Source organism: Blastocystis sp. subtype 4 (assembly GCF_000743755.1).
Source record: "Blastocystis sp. subtype 4 strain WR1 chromosome Unknown seqid_0019, whole genome shotgun sequence".
Classification (NCBI taxonomy): domain Eukaryota; class Bigyra; order Opalinata; family Blastocystidae; genus Blastocystis; species Blastocystis sp. subtype 4.
Genome location: NW_014569528.1, coordinates 27,919 through 51,418, shown reverse-complemented (window position 1 = coordinate 51,418; position 23,500 = coordinate 27,919). Strand labels below are relative to the sequence as shown.

At 39.4% G+C, this 23,500-nt stretch overlaps 10 protein-coding genes across 10 annotated transcripts; 5 read left to right on the top strand and 5 right to left on the bottom strand.

Moving 5' to 3' along the window:
- Window positions 1-1,468: 1,468 nt before the first annotated feature.
- Window positions 1,469-4,481, bottom strand: JH06_0285 (hypothetical protein; the record flags this gene model as incomplete). Its single annotated transcript, XM_014674062.1, has 6 exons — window positions 1,469-1,565; window positions 1,594-2,357; window positions 2,388-3,296; window positions 3,327-3,645; window positions 3,675-3,847; window positions 3,879-4,481. 6 exons carry the CDS (start codon window positions 4,479-4,481, stop codon window positions 1,469-1,471), a joined length of 2,865 nt encoding a protein of 954 aa, XP_014529548.1.
- A 134-nt stretch (window positions 4,482-4,615) lies between these two features.
- JH06_0284 (phosphoglycerate kinase) lies at window positions 4,616-5,969 on the bottom strand (the record flags this gene model as incomplete). The annotated part of the gene is given in 4 exon segments (XM_014674061.1): window positions 4,616-5,677; window positions 5,708-5,815; window positions 5,846-5,932; window positions 5,952-5,969. The coding sequence occupies 4 exon segments, from the start codon at window positions 5,967-5,969 to the stop codon at window positions 4,616-4,618; spliced, it is 1,275 nt and encodes a 424-aa protein (XP_014529547.1).
- Window positions 5,970-6,632: 663 nt separating this feature from the next.
- Window positions 6,633-7,834, top strand: JH06_0283 (chaperone HSP20; the record flags this gene model as incomplete). Its single annotated transcript, XM_014674060.1, is given in 5 exon segments — window positions 6,633-7,100; window positions 7,176-7,417; window positions 7,434-7,503; window positions 7,541-7,717; window positions 7,748-7,834. The coding sequence occupies 5 exon segments, from the start codon at window positions 6,633-6,635 to the stop codon at window positions 7,832-7,834; spliced, it is 1,044 nt and encodes a 347-aa protein (XP_014529546.1).
- Window positions 7,835-7,950: 116 nt separating this feature from the next.
- On the top strand, window positions 7,951-9,399 carry JH06_0282 (oxysterol binding protein; the record flags this gene model as incomplete). The annotated part of the gene is made up of 9 exons (XM_014674059.1): window positions 7,951-7,996; window positions 8,028-8,108; window positions 8,147-8,255; window positions 8,284-8,362; window positions 8,391-8,642; window positions 8,674-8,802; window positions 8,833-9,044; window positions 9,076-9,152; window positions 9,182-9,399. The coding sequence occupies 9 exons, from the start codon at window positions 7,951-7,953 to the stop codon at window positions 9,397-9,399; spliced, it is 1,203 nt and encodes a 400-aa protein (XP_014529545.1).
- A 224-nt stretch (window positions 9,400-9,623) lies between these two features.
- JH06_0281 (hypothetical protein) lies at window positions 9,624-11,156 on the top strand (the record flags this gene model as incomplete). The annotated part of the gene is made up of 1 exon (XM_014674058.1): window positions 9,624-11,156. The coding sequence occupies one exon, from the start codon at window positions 9,624-9,626 to the stop codon at window positions 11,154-11,156; it is 1,533 nt and encodes a 510-aa protein (XP_014529544.1).
- A 1,173-nt stretch (window positions 11,157-12,329) lies between these two features.
- On the bottom strand, window positions 12,330-12,946 carry JH06_0280 (hypothetical protein; the record flags this gene model as incomplete). The annotated part of the gene is made up of 5 exons (XM_014674057.1): window positions 12,330-12,392; window positions 12,424-12,557; window positions 12,610-12,668; window positions 12,736-12,846; window positions 12,879-12,946. 5 exons carry the CDS (start codon window positions 12,944-12,946, stop codon window positions 12,330-12,332), a joined length of 435 nt encoding a protein of 144 aa, XP_014529543.1.
- A 515-nt stretch (window positions 12,947-13,461) lies between these two features.
- Window positions 13,462-17,673, bottom strand: JH06_0279 (hypothetical protein; the record flags this gene model as incomplete). The annotated part of the gene is given in 18 exon segments (XM_014674056.1): window positions 13,462-13,506; window positions 13,532-13,840; window positions 13,872-14,009; window positions 14,130-14,513; window positions 14,543-14,611; window positions 14,642-15,019; window positions 15,042-15,251; window positions 15,270-15,347; window positions 15,380-15,423; window positions 15,442-15,733; window positions 15,803-15,970; window positions 16,001-16,114; window positions 16,157-16,252; window positions 16,284-16,566; window positions 16,597-16,835; window positions 16,884-17,240; window positions 17,272-17,410; window positions 17,537-17,673. 18 exon segments carry the CDS (start codon window positions 17,671-17,673, stop codon window positions 13,462-13,464), a joined length of 3,480 nt encoding a protein of 1,159 aa, XP_014529542.1.
- A 218-nt stretch (window positions 17,674-17,891) lies between these two features.
- On the top strand, window positions 17,892-19,200 carry JH06_0278 (hypothetical protein; the record flags this gene model as incomplete). Its single annotated transcript, XM_014674055.1, has 3 exons — window positions 17,892-17,942; window positions 17,976-18,275; window positions 18,304-19,200. 3 exons carry the CDS (start codon window positions 17,892-17,894, stop codon window positions 19,198-19,200), a joined length of 1,248 nt encoding a protein of 415 aa, XP_014529541.1.
- A 287-nt stretch (window positions 19,201-19,487) lies between these two features.
- On the top strand, window positions 19,488-22,457 carry JH06_0277 (chaperone HSP70; the record flags this gene model as incomplete). Its single annotated transcript, XM_014674054.1, is given in 7 exon segments — window positions 19,488-19,576; window positions 19,593-19,650; window positions 19,681-19,968; window positions 19,999-20,205; window positions 20,253-20,937; window positions 20,968-21,007; window positions 21,023-22,457. 7 exon segments carry the CDS (start codon window positions 19,488-19,490, stop codon window positions 22,455-22,457), a joined length of 2,802 nt encoding a protein of 933 aa, XP_014529540.1.
- A 64-nt stretch (window positions 22,458-22,521) lies between these two features.
- JH06_0276 (exosome complex component RRP41) lies at window positions 22,522-23,189 on the bottom strand (the record flags this gene model as incomplete). Its single annotated transcript, XM_014674053.1, has 3 exons — window positions 22,522-22,598; window positions 22,632-23,125; window positions 23,161-23,189. 3 exons carry the CDS (start codon window positions 23,187-23,189, stop codon window positions 22,522-22,524), a joined length of 600 nt encoding a protein of 199 aa, XP_014529539.1.
- Window positions 23,190-23,500: the final 311 nt, after the last annotated feature.

The window sequence follows — 23,500 nt, the reverse complement described above, 5'->3', positions numbered from 1 at the left end:
ACCTTAATAAAGGCTGTATACAGGGTATCTCTGGAAACTGAAGAAGTTTCATTAATGGTAATGTTAAGAAGCTGAGAGACTCGCTTCCATGAAAGTGTCTAAAGGATTATTTGGAAGTCACAAGAGTAACCTGAAAGAAACAACGAGCAAAGACTGCGAATTTGAGCCGATCAACATTCTCCGTAATACCTATATATCTACATATTCAGATTCGCATAAGTGACTACTCTAGATAGGATATGAAGGACTCCAAAGATAGTAGAGTTTCCTTCCTCCGATAATTACTTATTTGATCTACATATAACGATAGTACTTTGGTGATATACTGTGAAAGACAATAATAAATGGAGATACACATCGTGAAGAAAGATCCAGGAGTTGCTGATCCGACTCCAGATCTTCTAATACAACGATATCTGTAGAGTTAGCATGTCGTAATCCCATAATTTCCTTTCCTTTGAATCCAAATACGTTTCGCAGACATTCTTCAAAAGAACCCGGACTGAAAGGGATCGGGAGCTCCACAGATCGGGTTGAGCACCCATATTTTACAATGATAGATTTCTTCATAAGAATTCTGTTTTTGTCATTATTGAAACTCCCTGCAATCCTTCACAAATGAAATGAGAGAAAGTAAATCTATGTGAATTTAGGGACAATATGGATCCAAGAAACAACTTAACGATGATTTCACTGAAACATTATCAGAGCTCTCATACCTTGGACAAGGTAATTTCACTAAAATGATCTTCTAGGCTAAGAAGGATTGGATTCAAAAGAAATAAAGAAATCATGTTCTCTATTTCAATTAAACAGGAATAGAATACTTGATATTCAATCTACCCCATGTTTCCCTTTTTATCCATTCCAACCTCAGAATTGTTTCAATCGAATCAAGTATGTGTCTTTAAATAGTTGTTTTTGCTTAGCCGAGTCTGGCTATTATAATAGAGATAAAAGTGGAGTTGTAACGTGTGTGTAGAATGAGAGCTAAGTGGGCTAAGAAGCGTATGCGACGTCTGAGACGCAAGAGAAGACAGATGAGAGCTCGTGCGAAATAAGCAGAGTCTGAGCTTACACATGGTCTCTTCAACGCTTTCGGTTGAATATTTTGTTTGTTATTTAACATGTATCGTTCAATGGATATTCAGAATACATAGTCGTTAATCACTCTCCATTCTGCAAAATGGTACGAATAGTGTCGTTCCTGTTTGCTCATTCCTAGGCAGCTATATTTGACTTTTCTGAGATTATTGTACTGATCCTTCTCTTCATTTGCACCTGTGCGTACTTACACGAAAAAATGCCTTCCTTATTGGATAGCTACAAGACCGGATTCTCAGGAATCTTCTGGAAGAGTGCTCGGATTGGGGAACGACTATCTCCCTATATCTCTGTAATTTGTGTGGTTATGGCTGTATATGTACTACTATTCCAATTGTATGTTTGGTTAAAAACAAAGAGAAGTCTAACTAACCTGCTGTCGTTTGTGAATGATGTCAAGTATAAACGAATGAATTTCCGGATAGCTCTTCTCCACTTGTTCCATTTCCATGTTCATAAATCTACATAATACTTCCCATGCATGTCTACTTTGAAAAGAAGGAACTGGCAACTCGATCTTTTGGGTACACCAGAACATTCGTGGGTCTTAGCTGCACAACGAAGGACATTGACTCACCAAACCGTAATCGGAATTCAATTCGAGACAAACCAATTGCAAACATCACCACCTTCTCATTAATGAGATTTCCATCCTTCAATAGGAGGTCTCGAATGCCTTTGAACACGTACTGAAGAGCAAGAGACAGAACGATAGGTTGATAGTAATCCTCCCATCGAGACGAAGTGAGACTCAGCATCAACGGATATCGATGCATCAGCGGGGCAATCTGCGAGACATCAGCTAGTTGAAACGAGACGTAACTTCCACAAGCAGGCGAACAGACAACTGCAATCCACGAAGAGGAGAGAATAGATGGCATTGTGTACCGTATCACAAGTGTGAAGAGAGAACAGACAGAAATATCGTAAGACTGGAGAAATGGGAAAGAATTCTGTGAGAAATGAGAGGAGAGAACTCGATAGACAGTCATCAGTTGATGATGGCTGTATTGAATCTGGAAGAACTGATAAGGAGGTGCGTTAATAGGGAGACTAGAAATGAGAAGAAGAAAGAGGTTGGACGTATAACGAGCTTCATTCCCCTTGATGTTCATGGGTTGGACATATCCACGGGTAATTGTAATACCACGAGTCCCAACATCATGAAGCATCTCTGATTGATGGACCACTTTGATTTCTTCATTATCTTCGACATGAAGGATTATTTGAGATGACATTCGCTGTAATGAACACTAGGATTCATTTCATCCTAACAGAGTTACAGTAACCGTTCGCTGATCTGGATTTTCCAGCACATTAGTCACATAATTATTCTTGGATAGTAAGCCCATAGAATGATGAAGACTCTGGAATCGTAATATTGGTAATACTTGCAAGATACTGTAACAGACCTGTTCACGGAAGTCAGAGGAAGAAGGATCACAAACACAGATGTGATGAACTTCCTCCAGATTCTTGATTGTTGATCCTTCATAGCGTCCAAGTATTTCCAAATTCCACAATGGTGAACCAGTATCAGTGCTGGATACATCCTGTGTTTCCTCATCAATGTTGAAACCAATCTCACCTGCCATTTGATTTAGTGCATCCATCTTATTGTTGATACTATGGTATGATGGACCACCACGACGTAAGAGGGCTTCAGGTGATGGTGCCGATAAAGAAACGGAATTAACAATCCGTTCTTGACTCTGTGGTACTAATGTGAGAATCAACTGATAGTGATGGAAGAGAGCGGCATTCGTGATATCATGATCAATATGACATGGAATCAGTAGAGCAGGATGGGAATTAACATGAGTACACATACAACGATAATGAGTATTGACTGATTTGAATGCCTCTTGAACAGCAATCAGTAAGCAATACTCATATTGATGATTCAAAGCAGGTTGAAGAGGCAAGCGAGCTTCCATACATACACGAAGCTCATTAAGAGATTCTTCACACCAATGATCTAGTTGGTCATCACTCCATGTCAATAGGAGATGTCCTGTGAAGAGATCGATTCGACAACAGAGACTGATACCTGTTTGTCCGAATCGAATCTCAACCTTATCAATACATTCTTCACAGAGATGTTCTTGTATCGTGTATTGTGTAAAAAGAGTCTGATTCTGCAAATATTCCTTCAAATCGAGTAGAAGTTCATGTTGTCGCCAAGCCAGACACTAATCATGATACCTCTTATCAAGCAATACATTCTGAATCACACCTACGATCCGGTACTTGCGAAGATCAACTTCGAATGAACGACCATTGCATTCGCCAACAATGGCCATCAGTCCATCTCGTTCTTGCAGTCGAATCATCACAAAATCAGGATTCGTTGTTTGGGATCCCTCGATGGGCCGTTTTCGACCTTCTTTCCAGAAATTGAAGGAGAGAGAGGTACCATTAATACTGTAGGTAACATTAGTGATACCATAGGACCGCTTCCAGTTTTCAGGAAGAGAAACCAACTGCGTATGGAGAACATATAGAATCTGTTTAGTAAGGATAAAATGAACCATTTTGTATCTACAGAGAAAGTCTAGAAGAAGAGGTACATTGTAGAAATAATCGTGGATAAACACAGTTCATCCTTGATTACTTGATTGATTAAACTAATGATACGAGTAATTTGTATACTATCAAAGAAAGGAAATACCATCATTCGTGTATTGTTGTTATTGAATATAGTCATTGCTGTTACAGTCATTGGTGCTTCCAAAGAGGGCTTCTAGCCAGTAATTCAAAATCAAAACGATTACAGTAGTTGTAAATGATACAGAGAAAAGTTCCTTCTCCTCACATACAATTGTATTATCTTCCACTCGAATCGAGGACACATAGGATGGGACTTCTTCCGACAGAACTCGAGTTCGCAATATTCGAGTAATTAGTTGCTCCCCTTCATCACGAGACAATTTGGATAATACTGGAGCTTTACAATCACAAACGACAGAGATAAACGGATATTCCTGCTGATTTAATACCGACAATGCCGAATTAAGAGGCAAAATAGGCATGAAAGACCCCCATAACTCGTAATAGATCCGACTAATCGTTGCAGCAATCTTGTTCAATACATCCAAGTTACTATTGAATTTAGTGATCAAATCATTACACTGGTGAATCAAATCCACATTCTTTGTCCATTTCAAGAGTACAATCACCTTTGCCAGCAATAGTCTTCCTTGTTCCGCTGCAATAACGAGCTTGGGATACGGTTTCGTGTTCGGATGGTCTTGGGGGTTTTGATTAGCGATTTCCATCAACTCCGCAACCATTACTGATAAAGATTTGCGAACAAGGTCTTCGCAGTTCTTCATCTCCGTTGGGAGGAGTACGAAATCTGTCGGCTGTTGCGACATGAATTGTATGTCTACAAAGAGCCAGTCTAGAAGGCTGATAACTTTGAAACAGAGTTAGCTATGAGAGGATCACTATGTTAACACCACTGAACAATGCACTCTACAAACAAACATAAGGATACTAAAACGATGCGTTACGCGTCAGTGAGAGCAGCAACTCCAGGGAGGATCTTTCCTTCCAACACCTCCAGCGAAGCACCACCTCCAGTAGAAATGTGGGTGATCTTTCCTGCAACACCGGACTTATTAATAGCAGAAACACTATCACCTCCTCCAACAATGGTAATAGCTCCCTTATCTGAACGTTCTGCCAAGGTCTTGGCAATGGCCATGGTTCCCGTAGCGAAGTTCTTCTGCTCGAAAATTCCCATGGGTCCATTCCACACGATGGTGTTAGCATCGGCCAATGTTTTCTGGAAGAGAGCAATGGTCTTAGGACCAATATCAGCACCCAGACAATCCTCAGGAATGCTCTCTATATCCACAGTTTTGATCACTGACTGCTTCTCAAGAGAGTCGGTGACAACCGTATCCACAGGAAGCATGAACTCAATGCCCTTGGCCTTAGCCTTATCCATCAGCTTCAGAGCAAGATCCAACTGGTCGTTCTCCACAATTGACTTTCCAATGCCCTTGCCCATAGCCTTGTAGAAAGTGAACATCATACCTCCTCCCACCAACAACTTATCGCACTTGTCAATCAAACTCTTCAGTACAGGAAGTTTGGTGGACACCTTTGCTCCTCCAACAATAGCAGCAAGAGGACGCTTGGGATTATCAATGGCTCCATAAAGGAACTGTAGCTCCTTGTCCATTAACAGACCCGACAAGTTCACCTTTGTATGAGCAGTAACACCCACTGTGGAGGCATGAGCACGATGAGCGGTACCAAAAGCATCGTTCACATAGATGTCAGGATGGATGCAATCGACCAGCTGCTGGACGAACTCAGGCTTGTTCTTCGTCTCACCAGGGTTGAAACGAACATTCTCCAATAGCACAATGTCACCATTCTTCATACCACTCACAGCTGCCTTGACACTGTCGCCCACCACCTCGTCGACCTTAGTGACCTTCTTTCCAACCAATTCAGAAAGACGAGTTGCCACAGGATCAAGAGTCAACTTGGGATCAGGGCCCTTAGGCTTTCCGAGATGAGTGACGAGAACAACCTTAGCTCCCTGCTGAGTGAGCAACTACATATAAAACAAAAAGAAAGAAAAGACATTGATAGTAGGAAGGGCCTTCACAATTCGAGTGTCATCTGTGATCGTTCTCTTTCCATCCTTGGAGAGAGGAACGTTGAAATCGACACGTACAAAAGCCGTCTTTCCCTACGGATTAGAGGCATCCAATAGATATACAGCAATGCTATGTGTCTTAGTATAAGCTGCCACGCCCAGCTTGTTAACAGATCGGGATGTAGAAAAGAGTCTCTTGGAAATTGCACTCTATCCCTAATCGATAAACATATAAAGATACAAGCATAATGAAGTAAAGATAACGATTATTTGTCAACGCCATAGGAGGTTAGCGTTTTGTCGTTGCAGGCAATTGCCACCCGTCCCCCATCATATGCAAAGTGAAGAATCTCTAAGATTCAATAGATCTGTATGTAATATGAATGAAATGTGAATGAAAAATACTGGAATAAGACATGGAAAAGAATTCAGGATAATTGTCAGACCCAAGTTTCGTACAATGTATACTATTATTACCATTTGATCTTAATCATCTATTGCTAGTATCGACCCGAAATATTAGAAGATCATGACGAAACAAGACTCAAACAGACAAGCTGCGAGAATTTTCTGGGAAATTGAAGGATCACGACGGAATACCATTACTTATATTATGCAGTAGAATAATCCTTATAGAAATTCATCCGGGATGTTTGTCATTGCCAGTCAGATTATTCTTCTCCGTCTCTTTTCTTTTTCCTTTTCCTTTTTTTGTATATTGTTTTCGTTGTATCAGCATTTCTGTGAAGATGTGCTTCTAAACAGAGTGCAATGAACGAGAATCGAATAATGGCCCCCACTATTTATACTGAGGTTGTTAGGGCGATTAAGAAAATGATATGCATGTGCTACTATGATAATGGACAGTTACGATATGATTTCTACTTCCGCGATATTCGATTGCGGATATATGGCTAACGATATTACATTTCCTGGAGAGGTCCGCAATGTGGATAGTTATGAAGATTTACAAGAGCTTGCTAGTCCTTTCTGTCTTTCTCGACAGATCTCTGTATCAAGAGAGGAGTGTCCTGGAGGTTTCAGTCTTTTTGCAAGCCGCAAGTCCTCCATTGACATTTCCTGTTATGTGGAACCTAAGGAGGAGAAGGAATCTCCTGTGAACTTTGTGATTACGGGTTATGACGAAGAGGTTCCTGCCTTCGAGTTGCCTCCTTGTGCCGAACCACGTTCATTGGATGAGCTTCTTCGAGAGAAGATGATATCACTCAAGGCGGAGGAGTGTCGACGACGGCGGAAAGTGCGAATGGAGATACTAAAGAGCAAGCGCCAACGGGGATTGATTACATACAACTCACAGGTCCGATACCAGCAACGAAGCGAGCAAGCAGCTCGTCGAACACGTTCTTGTGGACGATTTGTGAGTGAATTACATTATATAGATGCCTAATATGTGTGTTTTTTGTTCTAAACACAAGAGGTTGGTGTTTTATAGTCATTCTTTCTCTACATGGACGTCTCTCGTCCCTTTTCGTTGTCTGTAGATAGTACTGCGAGTAACAGTGAGCATTCGGAGCGTGTAGCATTCTCTGATATGCACTCGTATTTGGATCCAGCAGAAGTGGTGAGCTGTCCCTCGTCGTTCCGAAAACATCAAAAGGACCTTTCGAGAAGCAATGTCACCATTGGTAGCTTCGACAAGATTCCAATGCAACATAACTCAATGTACTTTCGAAGGTATAAATAGTGGAAGTGGCTTTATCGAAAGATGTTCTTCATATCCTCCTTGCCCTTCCATTCGTATTATGCCTTCATTAGACGTTGTAGAAGTGAGAAATAGGTTTGTGAACAAACGTGTAGTATCATAGTTATTTTAGATACATCCTTGATTTACCTTGTGTGAGTAAGGAGAATCTAAAGATATCGTATCAGAGACATTATATACTTGTTGAGGGATATCGTACTCGGAAGTATGAAGGATGTGTAAAAGTACTGGTCCATGAACGTAAGAATGGTTACTTTTGTTATCGCATCCCAGTAAGCAACGGTGAGTGTAATGATGTCTAGTACAATCCAAATGTAATGGATATTCAACATGTCACAGCTACACTGTCGAATGGAGAGCTATGCATTTCTCTTCTTAAGCTAGAATGATTGTCATATTTCTTTTTCCTATCCATAGTTGTTGCAGGTTTATTTAGTACGATTTGCAGTTTCTGGGAGTGTTTGTTCATAATTGCGCTGTCGTTAAGTCCTTCTCCTTTTCCACGATGGAAGACCACAAGGAAATTGATTATTTTGCATACGCTGTTCCTTGTGGGTGTGAAAGGAGAGTGTCATCTACTAGATAAGACTCTAGATATAACAATTATTTCAACACGTTTTCCTTATTCCAAAGAACGAGTTGAGTCGATTCTAGCCTCTACTCGTAATGGTCTTGCTTCAGTGGATTTCTTTTATATCTAGATGGATCTCTTAGTTCTCAAGCTATATCAGTATGGTTAACAAAGCCAGTTTCGTTGTTAGAGGAATGTGCATTTGTTTTGGATTATATTCACATTCTAACAGAATCAAAGTATAGTTTTGGTTGAGTGATTCATTAGATATGAGTCTTTGAACCAAGAAAATCGATTCCATGTGATTCTCCGCTATTTACTCGCATGTTATGCTACACTTCCTTCTGTATATATTTTGTAAGGTTTATATGTAGTCTATCTACTTTCCTTGCATTCCCTATCTTGGTGAGACCTTTTCTTGTTTCGTTACTTGTGGATCGAAACGCATTCAATATATTGCTGAGCAATGTACCATTCATCCCAATACGTCTGCCTTCTATGTAGAAGACGATGCTAAGGAGTTCCAGATTGAAGGGACCTTACAACCAAAATATCTCTTCTGTGGAAACAGTATTCGTTGTATGATTCATGGATCAATCACCATTCATCACAAATGTGGTGATTGTGTACTTTTCGTTGCTGAGTTTGATGGAATAGTATTCACTTACTTTCCCTTCTATCTGTATTTCATCTCTGCGCCATGGATCGCCTGAGATTCAATTGTGTGGAAAGAGTTGTCTGACAAGCAATACTAACTACAGTGCTGGATTGGAATTTATAGAGAGAGTTGGAATAATGGATGAATTGAATGAATAGTCACTTCTTGGAGGTGATGCTAGGTGTGTTCGAGTTCTTGTTTATGAGAAGGACAAGATTGTATATCGTCTGCAAGGAAGATGGGACATTGGATATGAAATACTATGTGATTCTTCGCAATCAATTAAGGAGTTTCTCTCCATTCAGACTCTTAAAGCAAATCGACGGTTTGTGTTGCGTGATGATTTACAAGGACCTATGGAGAGTTTACAGTATCGAGTAGTTCTTGACAGTGAGTGATAGAGTGTGGAAAACACTTCGACAAGAAATGATTGGAGGATCAGATTGTGATGTGTCTCAACGTATATTGATTAAATCAGGTAGGTGTTGTTGTGTAGAATAAGCATAGAAATGAAGAAGAAACAGTATCAGAAACAAATGGAGAGTCTGTCTAATTACTCTCCTACAGATCGTTTGCTTTTTACTCAAATTGATAATCAACTGGAGTTTCGGTTTAAACAGAAAGATCAGAATCTTTGTTTTCTAGAGGTATCAAGGAATGTAGATAATGGTATAAAGAAGGCTGAAGATATTCATACTCTATTGAATGTGTATGGTGTTTGTTAGATTGGTTTGATGGTTTGGTCCATTTTCTTTCTCTTTGTTATCTTCGCTTCTGTCCAATATTCTACATTTAATACTAAACGTCAATCCTTTCTTCAGTCTGTGGATTACGATGCACTCTCTCTTCGTCAGTTAAGGAGTGGTAACGTTAAGGAAATGCAGTTTATTTGTTAGAGTCTACTGTAGTGAAAGAATTCGTGAATAGAACAGTGTTGGTGTTGTTAATTATGGGAATGAATTTTAGGTCTATTGATAACAGTTTAGGAAGGAAAAATGGATCGAAAGTGGAGAAACCACCATTACATATGAGTATTGCTCCTACAGCAGTTGTTTCAAAGGAGACAATTACAGTAGCTCCAACTGAGGTAGTTCAGGTACAACCATCAGATCATTCTCTTACTCCCTCTCCAACACCTCCAGTTGAAGCTGTTCTTTTGAATACAACTACTCCAGTAGTCGTAACTGGAATTCCTTTAACCATTTCTCCAACCATTCCTCCAACTATTCCTCTATTCACCTCCACAATCCCTCCCACAAGACAACCTACTCCTATGACCTCATACCCTACCCCCTATCAACCAGGAAGACCAATTTCTCTTCCCGTTGACAAGTTTGCTGCTCTAGATATCCTGTACACTTATTCAGATATTTCGGAGCAACAAAACCGCCTCAACACATGGTTGGAATCCTTCTATCAAAGGCAATCCAGCCTCAGCTCCTCCAAACGACTCATCATCTATAAGGTTGATCCTTATGCTGGCTTAGGCAATATGTTCCGTGGTTACTTCTCGACGATGGCAATAGCCGTGCTTACAAATCGTTTTGTTCAGGTCCAGTCGTTCTGTGACTATGTCAATTTGTTCTTCGTCCCTCCTTTTCCTCATCTCTCCTTTAAGGGCAATAGTACTCACAATAATCAACCATCATTCATAGTCAAATCAAACAAATACAAGGTTTGGAAGTATTCACAGACGGAGCAGGAGAGAAACACAGTTCTAAATATTCCATTCTCCACGTTTCTTCGGGGTTCCTCCATCGTATTCTCAACGTATTCTGATATTACTATGTCGTCACTGAGTCCAGCCATGTATGCTGCCTCGCTACGACAAGTAGGATTACTCCCAACAGTCATTGTCCCTCTTCGAGAGGATTTGTTGGGTTGGAGTTTACGGTCGATTTGGTTACGATTGTTGTTCAATCCAAATCGCTCATTGTGCTCTATCATTACCAATCATCTGAAGATCCTTCATACACGGTATCTAATCGGTATGCAGATCCGATTAGGAGGGAAGAAGGCAAACTATGTGGAGAAGGAGATGTTGGGAATCAAGGGAATGTTGAGCGCTGTTCGGATTGTGAAAGAACATCTAAAGAAGACGGGTAGAACAGGAAAGGATGTATATATCTTTGTATCAACTGATTCTGACTATGCAGTCAAATATATTAGCCATCAGTTTGAAGACTGTCATTGTGTTTATACTGTGAAGGATTATGAGATTGGTCATAGTGCTGCTGCAGCTAGTCAAGGAGGTAACAGAAAGTGGAAGCATGCTACAAAGCGTGCTATTATTGATCTAATGATTTTGAAAGATAGTGATTTTCTAGTGTATACTCAGAAGAGTAGTTATGGGAAGTTTGCTCGTGAACTTCAACTTGCAAAAACAAGTCCGATTCATGTTGAACCCTTTTTGAGAGAACATGGATTGCAATGTTCTGTGTTCCAATACAATCAAACATCTACAGATGCCATGAAAGTATAATGTGTTTGTTATCAAACATAGGATTCAGGTTTTACAATCGGTAATTCTTGCTTTTCAAGATCTGCTTTCTTTGCTGGTTCTGGTTGCTTTTGGGCGTCTGTCTGGCTCTTCGAATTTGCCTCCTTTTTAGGATCATCCTTCTTCTTCGTGTCCCCTTTCTTCGTGTCCTTTACACAACAACAAATTAGCAAGCAAGCAATAACAACTAAAAGAACCATCACGACGGCAAGAACGATGAACATCACTGTCAAATTATCATCATCTTCACTTGCTGCACAGTAACCTAGATTGAACTTCACCACTTTCTCCTACTGTCCCTGTTGTAAGCTTTCAACTCCTCACCCGTTGAATATCGAATGAAGGTCGCTAAGTCCAAAGAAAGAATAATTCGTACACTCAAATAACAGGGTCACTGTCTCGCTAGTATCAACAGTAGGTACCGAAGAGAAAAGAGAGGAACCATTCACAGTACACGTCAAAGACCTAAATGAGTACTCGAATAGATTAAATACGAAATGTCGTAAGAATCCCCAATCACAATCGATCCAGAGCATTCTGCACCAAAATCAGCAGGCTGCTTACTGAAGGTAACAGTTGCAGAGCTGTAGGCAATTTTGAGGGATAAGGCTAGGAGTCAACAGTATGGTTAATCACCACTATCATTTCCCATTGCTGTAGGATCGGAACTAAATGTTAGTGCAGAGCTCAAATATATACATAGAACCAGTTGATTGAGTAGTAAATGCAAGATCATCACCACATGACTCACTTGAATAATGGTAGAACACCTTGATAAACTCTGTTGGATACTCTCCCTTTGTTCCTTTGTAAATGTGTTCCTCAATGGCCGATTGTTCACAATCAGTGCGATATGCTCCACATACTACAGATCACATAACAAAGGAGTCGAAACAAAAGGAAGAAAAGTCTGAAGTCGTTGAGAGAGTAACAGTTTGAAGATAGGTTGCCGACACTACAGATAGGATGACTACAAGGGATAGATAAGATTGAATCATCTCATAGAGGTTTAAATGAATGTGTTTTGTTATGAATGAAACGCCCGAAACAATACTTTGACCAAGTGATAGGACCAAGTTCTGGATTTCCTGAATACCAAAAAACACGGATAAATGCAGGAATTATGATACCAAGAAACAGTTTCTAGCAACCAATTTATATACTCTTCATCTTAGCACGACCATCAGCAACAACGATATCTGACTGACAATATTGGCCCTACAACATAATTCCATGACTCTGTTCATACCATATATATAATCTGATCCAACATAGCGACCATCTTTCCAAAAGTGTTATCATTGGCAAATTCTCGGCACCACAATTGCTTCTTCGGGCACATAGCCACAAAACCATTCATAATTACAGTCAAAATCTCACTTACTACTCATGAAACACAATATCAGTAACATACAAATCAACTCGGTATATTCACCACTTCCTGTAATAAAGAAAACAACATCATTCGCTTTCTGGTAGACTACACACTTGTTACTACATCTTACAAAAAGAAAGAAGAATTCACTTTACAAGTGAAACATGCGGTTTAAACTGATCATACTTATCTACATCGTCCTTAGGAGGCTTGATTTCTATCCACTCAGGTCGGGTTTGCAAATAGAGATCATGTTCAAACTTTCCTCTCTCTGTGGGGGTAGATCCGTCCCAATATCTAGTATTCATTGCTTTCATCTCAAAGTGTACGCTGAAAGAAGGATAGTACCATTGTCATTTGTCACAATGACATTATGGATCATTCCAGTTTGTTTCATTTGAGTTATAAATGGATTCAAGCCAAAAATGACACCAACTCACCCAGAGTTTGGTGTCATTTTCCTCTCATCAAAGTGTGCTTCGACAAACATGGATTACAAATATGGATAATACTGAAGAACATCTGTATAGAAGGTGAAACAGTTAGAATCGCGACATATTAGGATGATCCGAGGCATAGACGTGTTATCGATTAGGAGTTGCACATTGAAGTCAAAAATCGCGTCAAGTACATCAATCCTATATTCTTCGTTATTGCTATGGAGATAGAGTGAATGGTCTTCCTTTAGGAGAAGGAGAAAACAATATTGCTTCCAGTTCACAGCACAGCACTTCACAATCCCTTCACAGCTACAATGGATACACTGGTTACTATAAAGCCACATTATATGACCATAGTCGATAGAATCACAAGCGGTAGGTTTTTGGATTTCCTTGCTTATCGTTACTGAATCTTCATTATGATTTGCTGAGGATACTTCAACTTCGTAACAGAAGCTCCCCTCACAGGAAATTAGCAAATGTAATAGACAATTAGGACAATCACTCTGGGCAATATCTATTACTGTTCCAGATAGACTTACGCTACCCATATTCAGAAAGCCATCCTTCTGGATCTCATATACAGCAACAAGACCATCTTCTGTTCCTACAACAGCATAATTCCGCTGTCGATAGAAAATTCGAATAATCTGAGTGTTCAAACATATATCCACTTTAGAGGTGACAATGAGTTCTCCTCCTTGTTCATTTTTCTTGTAAGAGATAATATTACAATAACCATCTACTGTACAAGCGAAAATAGAAGGATATCCCTCATGTTGATAGACAGTCATGGAAGACAATCTCCCAATTCCAACTAATGGTTTGATTGCACTTGGTTTTCCATCGATCTAATCTATCAATCATATTACAAGGAATCACGCGAATTGCATGGATTGTACCACTGCTACTTCCCATGATAACATCTTCCACTTCACTAGAATCAATATCTGTAGTCACAATACATGAAGGAATGATGTCATCGGTAACAGCAAGTTGAAGGCATTTCGTAACTGGAATCTAGTTTTTATCATCTGAAAAAGGTAATACTTCCTTCATCTAGACGATTAAATGGGATCAACCGCATTAATGAGCCCCTATACAGCAAAAAAGAATTCACCTTTATATTTGATAACAAACATGGAAAGATAAGAGGGAAGCCATGAAATTCGTTGCCTCCTCTCCCAATCCCGAAACAATCGCATAGAAACCTTGAGGGTCTTCCTGATTCATTAGTGTTAGACACTCCTTAATACTCTGCTTTAATTCGTCTGAGAGAATCGAACCTTTCATTAGAGATCGAATCAATGCAGCAATTAACGGTTGTGCTACTTGTTTGAACAACTCTCCTCGATTCGTATACATATCGAAGATAGTCTTATAAATTGACTCTGCATCTGTTGCATCCTTTGAAGGGGGAAGGTTATCTAAAACTTTGATGAAGAGATCCTGTTTAGGAGCATCAATCACATTCTTCAGAATCCGATTCATTGCTCCTGTTGCTACATCTACTACAAGTCCTGTCTACAGTCCATTCCACACATCATAGCTACATCTCCTTCTCGTTTCTGCATTGCTCGAAGAATCCCTTGTAGGATGAAACCAAGTGAAGATGTAATCTTCTAACAATGAATTGAATGATCCAATCTAACAGTAGGGAATGATTGACAGCACCATCCATAACAACGACACGATTCAGCACGAACTTCTTCACTGGCTGCATCAATGGACTGTTGAAGGACCGAAGAGAGTGTAGGAAGAATATATTCTGCTTTCTCTTGTGTCGTTTCCATCAGCACACAGCAGTAGTGAAGAATCGAGGCAATGAATCGTCCCTCCAATTCCAACGAGAGAAGTCGACATAATTGATTCCAGAACTGTTGAAGGATCTTTAGAGGAAGCAAATGTGATATGGTGTTATATGACCGAAGGATCACCTCTAGTAAGGCGAGGCCTTGGACAACGGGAGGACAAGTACAGGCAATCGGAGAGTACGTAGTATCATTAATAAAGTCCTCTTGACAAGGATACTATAGAATGAAAAGAAGATACAGAGGTCACATTATATTCAAAGAGTGTTGAAAGAACAACAAGTAGGTCCTTCATACCAAACTCATAGAATGGAGTCTGAACAATCGTAGAAATCATCTCGAGGACATACAATATATCTCCAACCATTTCCAGATCTGTTTCCATATCCAATTGTTGACGATAAAGACGAAGAAGGATTAGAGCAAATCGTACTGTAGCTCCATCTTCTTGCTACGTATAATGACCTACATTAAGTCTTACAATACTACCAAAATCACGTTGTTCTTCGTGATATACAATACGCATGAGAATAATGGTTGCTTTATACTACAAAATAAGCATGATCTACTCCTTCCTACAGCATGATGACGAATCGTCAGATTACTGTGCTGAGATAAACTTACTAGACATGACATCATACGTTGTTTCTTCTCATCTTCAAGCTGTTCTCGTTTCGCTTGATTCTCATATATGGCTATCAGAGTATCTAAAGCCGAAGCCTTATGTTCAGCTTGTCCACTATCCACAGTAACAAGAGAGTAAGCTTCAGGAGACTGAACAGAGAGGTCATTACCAAGAGACCCGAACTCAGCATCAGCCTTCGGGACATCAGCATCAACATACTCAGAGTAGCCGTATACACTATTCTCAAGAATAGGAATGAATGAACTAAATTCATTAAGGAATAATTGAAGGCGAGGAGAGGAAGATTGCTCACCTATAACCATAACTTTCAAAAGAAATGGGAAAATGAATGTATCGAATGATAAATCCATTCCTACAAAGTGACACAAATGTTGAATGAGATTATCCAAATTCTCATTCATACAATCATATCCAAAGATGTCTAACAGAGTCGTAAGAAGTTCCAATGAATGTCCATGAAGATCTACTGTCTCGGGAGTGAGTGGAGACATTACCATAGCATAGATCATTTGAGTAAGAAGCGACTAGAGGGAATAAAACAGAATGAATACTACCAGTCTCTCTGAAGAGTCTTTACCTAATTTTTCAACAACACTTAGAATCGATAGAAGAGCCATTGTTTTTGTTTTGATTTGAGATGCATTTGCAACAATCATAGAAAGTATATCCTACCAATAATAGAGAAAATGAATCAGAACAATGAGAGTTACCCCAGTTGATGAATTCATATTCACAATCCATGGAGCAACTGTTTCAAGAATATACAAGGAGCTTAATACATCAAATTCTTGTGAACTACTAAGCATCTTATTATCATCTCAATCCATAAGAGTGAACCTCTTGGATATCTGTCACAATCCAAGGTGCTGCTTCCATGAAAGGTTCTTCACAGTAGTATCCACATTCTGAAAAGAAAAAGGCCGCTTTTCGACGAACCGAAGGAATAGGATCACGTAGAAAACACCGAAGTGTTGGTAAGAGCTTGTTGAGAATGGGTTTGAAATAGTCACAAGTGTATTCCATTACAACAAGCATTGAAGTTAGAGCCGTACGTCGATCATGCCAATCTGATGATTGTAAACGTCTTTGTGCTTCTTCTATCACAACATCAGCAACATGTCTATAAATGAATGATAAGAATGAAATATACTGAGCAGTAAAGTTTGAACCAAGAGCATCAAGAATCATCTCACTTAGAATACATGGCAATTCATCTTCTTCTGATGCATCTTCTTCTGCTCCCTCACTTAATGTATTGAAGATAACTTGATAAAGATGATTCACATTTTCGTCTTCTTCAAGGAAGACTCCATTGTGATCTAACACTTGAATAATGTAACCTTTAGCAGCATTTCGCATCACAAATGGTTCTTCAGGATTACCAAAGACCTAGAAATGATACAAAGATAGGAGAAATACATCAACACAAATCCATACAACGCCACGGACTATTTCATGAGATAAGCAATTTCCCGTTAACAAATCTCCAAAAGTATGGGTTAGTAGAAGGAAAGAATCAATATCATGTTCTTTGGAACATGGTTCAAGGAGAAGAGCACATGTATATGTTGTTGGAGAGAGAATGGAGGCATTCATTTCGACTACTAAGTAGGAGGCAATATTACAATATGCTTTGAGTGACATTAGAAAGACTTCTTTGTCTGGATCCGAAATACCTCGTTGGAGGAGACTATTCAATTCATCACTAGAAAATGCATGCGAAGCATAAGTACCAAGTGAGAATAAAAGAAGCATAGCATTCTCACGAACGTGACTATCATTACTCTGAATATCCTACCATGAGATTGACACATTGAAAAAATACCTGTAAAATCACTTGTTTCACTTCATTCCATTCTCCGTTGGAAAACTCAAGGAGGGCAATAGCTGAGATCATTCCACAAATACCTCGACGAACTCCGACATTGGTTTCTCTCGCCAAAAGAGCCAGTGAAGATGATTTTACTATCCATAAATGGAACAAAAAAAGAAAACAGTTGTCTCTAACCTGAGGTTCAAACTTTGAATAGAATGATATTATCATCTTCCTGCAGAATAGCGAACACAACTGCCTTTCCTATAAAGTAAACGGAGGAGTTATCACTACATAGGGAGGAAAAGATTTGCTCAGGATGGAAAAGAAGACTTCTAGATTGACTGGCTGTTCCATTACTTGCATCAGATAGTTCCCAGCTGCTTGAATACTCTGGGTATCATTCTTTTGCATTGCTGATAGGGCATCCAGGACTGATTGTTCATCTGCTCGATTTTCCATATCGATTGAGGTTCCTTCTCAGTTTTGCGATTTCTAGTAAATTTGCAATTCCAGTTTCAGAGGGAAAACAAGGATGTCAGAAACTGGGAATAACAGTGATTCCACTTTTCGTTCCAAAGTCTGCAAATCCAAAATCCAATAGTATCTGTTGATCACCTCAAATAGCCACGATGCCACCTAAAGAAAATACGAAAAAGGATGGAAAGATTACGAATGGAAAGGTATGACAAGAAGAATCACAATCATCGATGTAGTGGACGAAATCAAAGATTCTGAAGAAACGGGAGGAGCTTCGAAATGAAACAATCGCAAGTGCCTTGTTTGATAACAAGAATGTGCAAATCCTGAAAACAGAAGGAGGTGGTTATATTGAAGCAGAAGGAATGGAAAAGACATATCAAATGACACAGAAGAAGATGAAAAAGGAAGTGGATTTGAACACCAAGCGGAAGATGTTTTCGTTAACTTTGGACCAATTTGGACCCTACCAAATTCAGTTTGATCGGCCAGGAAGACACCTGCTACTAAGTGGAGAAAAGGGCCACATTGCAATGGTAGGATTGTGAAGAGACTGTGATGTAGATGGATGCCTTGAAGCAAGATTTGGTATGTGAGTTTCACGTCGATGATCGTTTATATGATTTGCAGTTTCTTCATGATTGGGATGTTTTTGCAATGGCTCAAACCAAGTACCTTCATATCTATGACAGTCAAGGAACTGAACTACACTGCATGCGTTCGACTCTGCGTCCTCGTCACTTGGAATTCCTTCCTTATCATTATCTGTTAGTTAGTATGTCAGAAATGGGTGATTTACGTTACTTGGATGTCTCTACAGGAGAGACAGTAAATACAAAGCGTACAGGACTGGGAAGAGCGTCATGTATGATTCAGAATCCCCATAACGCTGTCATTTTAGTTGGAAGCAATCGTGGACAGATAAGTATGTGGTCTCCCAATCAGCCAAAGCCTTTGGTGACAATGTTCTGTCACAGAGGGTCGATTCTCTCAGCAGCAGTAGATTTAGAGGGGAAGTATTTAGTGACGAGTGGTATGGATAGTACAGTGAAGATTTGGGATTTACGAACCTATGAGCAGTTGTATGATTACACGATGCCTGTTCCTATTCATGCAATGGCTTTATCTCAGACGAATGTATTGTCGATGGGAGTGGGAGCTGTGGTTAAGTCCTATACAGGAGTATTTTCACAGAAGATTTCGGCTCCATATATGTCAGAGTCAATCTCTGGACACAAGTTACAGAATATGGCTTTTCGTCCTTTTGAGGATCAGTTGGTCTTAGGGTATGATAATGGTATTCAGTCTATGGTGATTCCTGGAGCTGGAGAGGCCAATCTCGATACATTTGAATTGAATCCATTTGAAACAAAGAAGCAGAGGAGAGAGAGGAATGTGCAGAAGTTGCTTGATAAGTTGAAACCAGAACAGATTGTGTTGGATCCAGATCATTTGTATTGATTATCGTTGTTTAGTGAATTGTTTGTAGAATAGACAAGTTATAGCGGGTTCTGGGGAAAGTGTTAATGATCCATGATGCGATTATCATTATGTGTCGAGAAGAGAAAGTCGTTATCTCCAATACATAATTCACATATGATAATCCTATAAGCATCCGTTTAAACAATTTGGGCATCACTTTTCGGCTGCCCCAATTCCCAGTAAGTACTAACTGGTCAAAACTCTTTCGTATATGAGTGCAATCGGCGTAGATCTTGGAAACTCATCAATCCGAATCTGTAAATGGAATGCAAACACACATTCTGCGTCAGGAGTGGGAGCAGAGAGCATTGAGAGTAATCGTGGCCAAAGAGCAATTCCGTACTTATTTTCGCTCGTTCTCTAATTTATAGGGCTCGATTGAATTTTAAGGGTCTTCTTTTTAATGTTTGTGATCAGCGAAGTGCAAATGTTTGTTTTCATGGTAGAATGAATGTGTAGATTATTATTAATTTTGCCAACTATATTTGGGGATATAAACCCATTATTGGGAGTAATGATCACTACTCGGCTAGTACTTCGGAAAAAGCTGTAATAAGTGATACTAGACGAGCTTGCTTTCCTATAACCTATCATAATGCTAAGTATCAAGTCGATAGCGAGACTGCATTGAGTATTATTCTTCAATACGTGTACTACCGTTCCTTTATGCCGGATACTATCTCCTACGATGAGTTTCCTATGAAGATGGATGAGGTCCGAAGTAATCAACTTCCTATGGTCATTTCTGTACATTTAAGTGAGGAGAGTGATGATTAGATCCCTGTCTATTACAGTGACTCGAACGTGCGTGGTATAGAAGCTGCACTTACTTTGAGTCAACTGGGTACTGTAACATTCGTACCTGAAAATGTGGCTGTGGCCCTGGAGTATGGCTATTTCAAGGCCAAACATGGAGAATTCCCTGATGGAGGGCGTATTGTGTTGTTCTGTGAGATGGGTACTTACTGTACGGCCTTGACTTTGGTACGTTTCACGAATGTGAGGATAGATAGATGGATAATGATCCATAGGAGGGTATGACAGTCTTGAAATCCAAGTATGATAATATGGGAGGTCAAAATGTGGATATGGCAATAGCAGAGTTGATTCGGAAACAAGCAGGTGAATATTTGGATATGGAAATACCTCAAACTGCTATTACAGAGTTCAAACTACGTACTGCTGCAGAGAAAGTGAAGGAGGACTTATCAGCAGCAGGTGCCGAGGATGCTTCCTATAATGTGGAACGTATTGTTGACGATGAAGATGCAGAAGGAATGGTGACAAAGGAGGATATGGAGATGGCATGTAAAGAAAGAGGGGATTTGATTGAACGATTCTATCATTTTGTATTTACAACCATCGAAGAATGTGCCTCAGATCTTCAGATTGATGTGGTTGAAGTGAGTGGTAGCAGTATGCGTATTCCTCTGTTCCGTACAAAGTTACTGGAAGCTGTTCAGCATAACGGTCACAACGTGGATCGTATCAGTAACACAATGAATATGGAAGAAGCTTGTTCTCGTGGTTGTACTCTGTTTGCTCAGAAGTATCTTGTGGAGAAACAGATTGTATGTACACCTGAACAGGTCTGTTTGAAGAACGATACACAAGAGATAACAATGGATGTTTGTGGATATAAGCCTACGGATCCTGTTGAAGACAAGTTTGCTATTAGCAGTGAAGTTTCGTTACCAACTGGAACAGATCATGACTGTAGAGGAATTGTTATGAATTAAGTTGTAGGGGCAACAATTTTGAAGGAAGGTGCAGATTTTGTGAGAGTGTTTGTCGAGAATAGCACAGAATTACACAAATGCCAGAAAGCACATCATGATTTGGAAGTGTCGTATCGTGAACTTCAAGGCTTTGTGAATTCGTGTTCATCGAATCCTGATCTTCAGCAACAGTGTGCGAATGATCGTGATTTGCTGGCCGAGGCTGAGAGATATGTGATTTCACCCAAGATGTTACCTGCAAGTGAGTATGATGTCTGGATCACACAATTGAACAAACGAATTGCTTTCTATCACTCCAAATTAAATGTCAATACTCGTACAAAGGTTTATCGGAATTCGAAGTATGTGGGTATTTGGTTGGATCATCGAATGACTGGAATGTTCCATCGATACTCCTTGGATGATGTATTGGTATCATATGGTGAGTATCTGAATGGACTTCGAAATGGAAGGATAACTTACTATTACCCAAGTGGAGCAATAAAAGAGATTTCTGCATATTGTAATAACAAACGATCTGGAATGAGATTACAATATTTTGAAGATGGTCAGTTAGCAAAGAAAGAAGAATATGTTGATGACAAATTAACAGGTTATTGGCAGAGATATTATTCAAACGGTCAATTGTTATCTGAAGGAGTTGTAAAGAATGGAAAGAATGTCTTTAAGAATTGCTTCTACGCGAATGGAGTTATTCGTACTCAATCCTTATATGATGAGAATGGTCATTTGCGTGTATCTTATGAATTTGACAGTAAAGGTGAGTTGATATATGAAGGGTTAATTCGAAATGGAAAGTATGATGGAAAGAGTCAGTTATTTTATCGAAATCTCTTCTTTGCTAAGGTGACATTTGATAATGGTAAACTAATAACAAACAATCAAATCGTTCCTGATCATGTGTACCAGAGAGCTACTTTGAATAAGCAGTATAAGGAGACTCACAAATTGGATTGCACGTATATTAATTGGAAGCCAATTCATGTATCTAAGAGTGAAATATCACATGTGAAACGTCAAATCTTGAAGTATGGAAAGACTTCTCATTTGGTATCAGAGATTCACTCAGTGACTGCATATGATAAAATGAAAGAGGAATATGAAGATATGCATGCATTGAATGACGGATATGTGTATCAACTATCAAAGGAAGAGATCATGAAAAAGGCTTTGTATGATAGTGATATTCAGGAGTTTACATGGAAGAAGTATACTCTATTCGGTGATTTGAAGAGTTATAACAGGATTACCATCTCAGATACAAAGGAGAAGGAGATCACGAAAGAGACGTTCTATCCAATTGGTCGAAATGAGGTACTTCTTAACAATCCAGAGTTGTGTCGTAAACGAACGGTGGAGGTATTGAAGGATGGTGAGGCAAATGGCCATTGTGTTGAGTACTATAATAACGGAAGGAAAAGGGCTGAAGGAGAGAAAGCTGATGGAGTTTGGGTAACCGTAAAATGGTATTTGAATACTGGAAGGGAAATTATGTAGTTGTATGTGTAGTTTGTTAATCTTGAACAAAGAAATGATAAATAAGATTGAATCTCTTCATGTTTCACATACGTTCATTCATCTTCTTGGCATGTTCCAATACATCTTCACTTAAGATCGCATATACTTGTTTGCATCCTTCTTTAGCAGTAGTCAAAATGTCCTATACATCACTTCCTTTCTTCATTTCCACTTGGAATAATTCTAAAGGAATGTTATTATCCATTGTTACCAGTGTGAATTTGTCATATTTGGGTAGATAAGCCACAGTTAGCACAATACCATTCAACCTGCTTTCGGTCCGATTCATATCTAACAGAATCGAATTGTCCATATATCCCACTTCCAGTGACACTTGAAAATCACGAACTGCAATCCCTGCATCTACTAAAGCCAGCAAAGAAGCATTCAATAGACCAGACAATTCGCCTCCATCAGATTGAAGAATGGTACAACTAATACGAATTAGGGAACGAGGATAGAGTGAAGTCATCACTACTTGTTCAAAACAACGACGCATTGCAAGAGAATACTCAACACAAGATCGACTATTCTTCCCAAACATCTTATGATCCATTTGAGAGAAAGGAGCAATTGTCACTTCGCATTCAATCGAAGCACACTCATCCATCTCACTGCCAAAGTGGTTTCCATCGCGTGGGCCGTAACTACCAGAATGAGAGGTAGCATTGAACAAACTTACACGACAGCAAGAATTTTGGTATTTCCCATTTCTAAATAAGCTGAACCATCACAGTCATGAAAGGTGCCTAAACTACAGGCAACTCGTCGAATTTCATCTGTTTTCCTTCCATCAGAGCGCAGACCAGATATGGCCAACAATTCATTTCGATTCTAGATAATAGAGAGGAAATAGAAGTACCATGAGGAGATAAAGGATGATAGAATAACAGGTAAATCGATCTCTGATCCCGAGTATACGAGGAACAGATTTCTATGAAAGAATAGATCAAATCAGCATATCCCAAATTATCAATCCCCTTGATCCCAATATTTTCACCCCCAAGACCCCTCAACCCCAA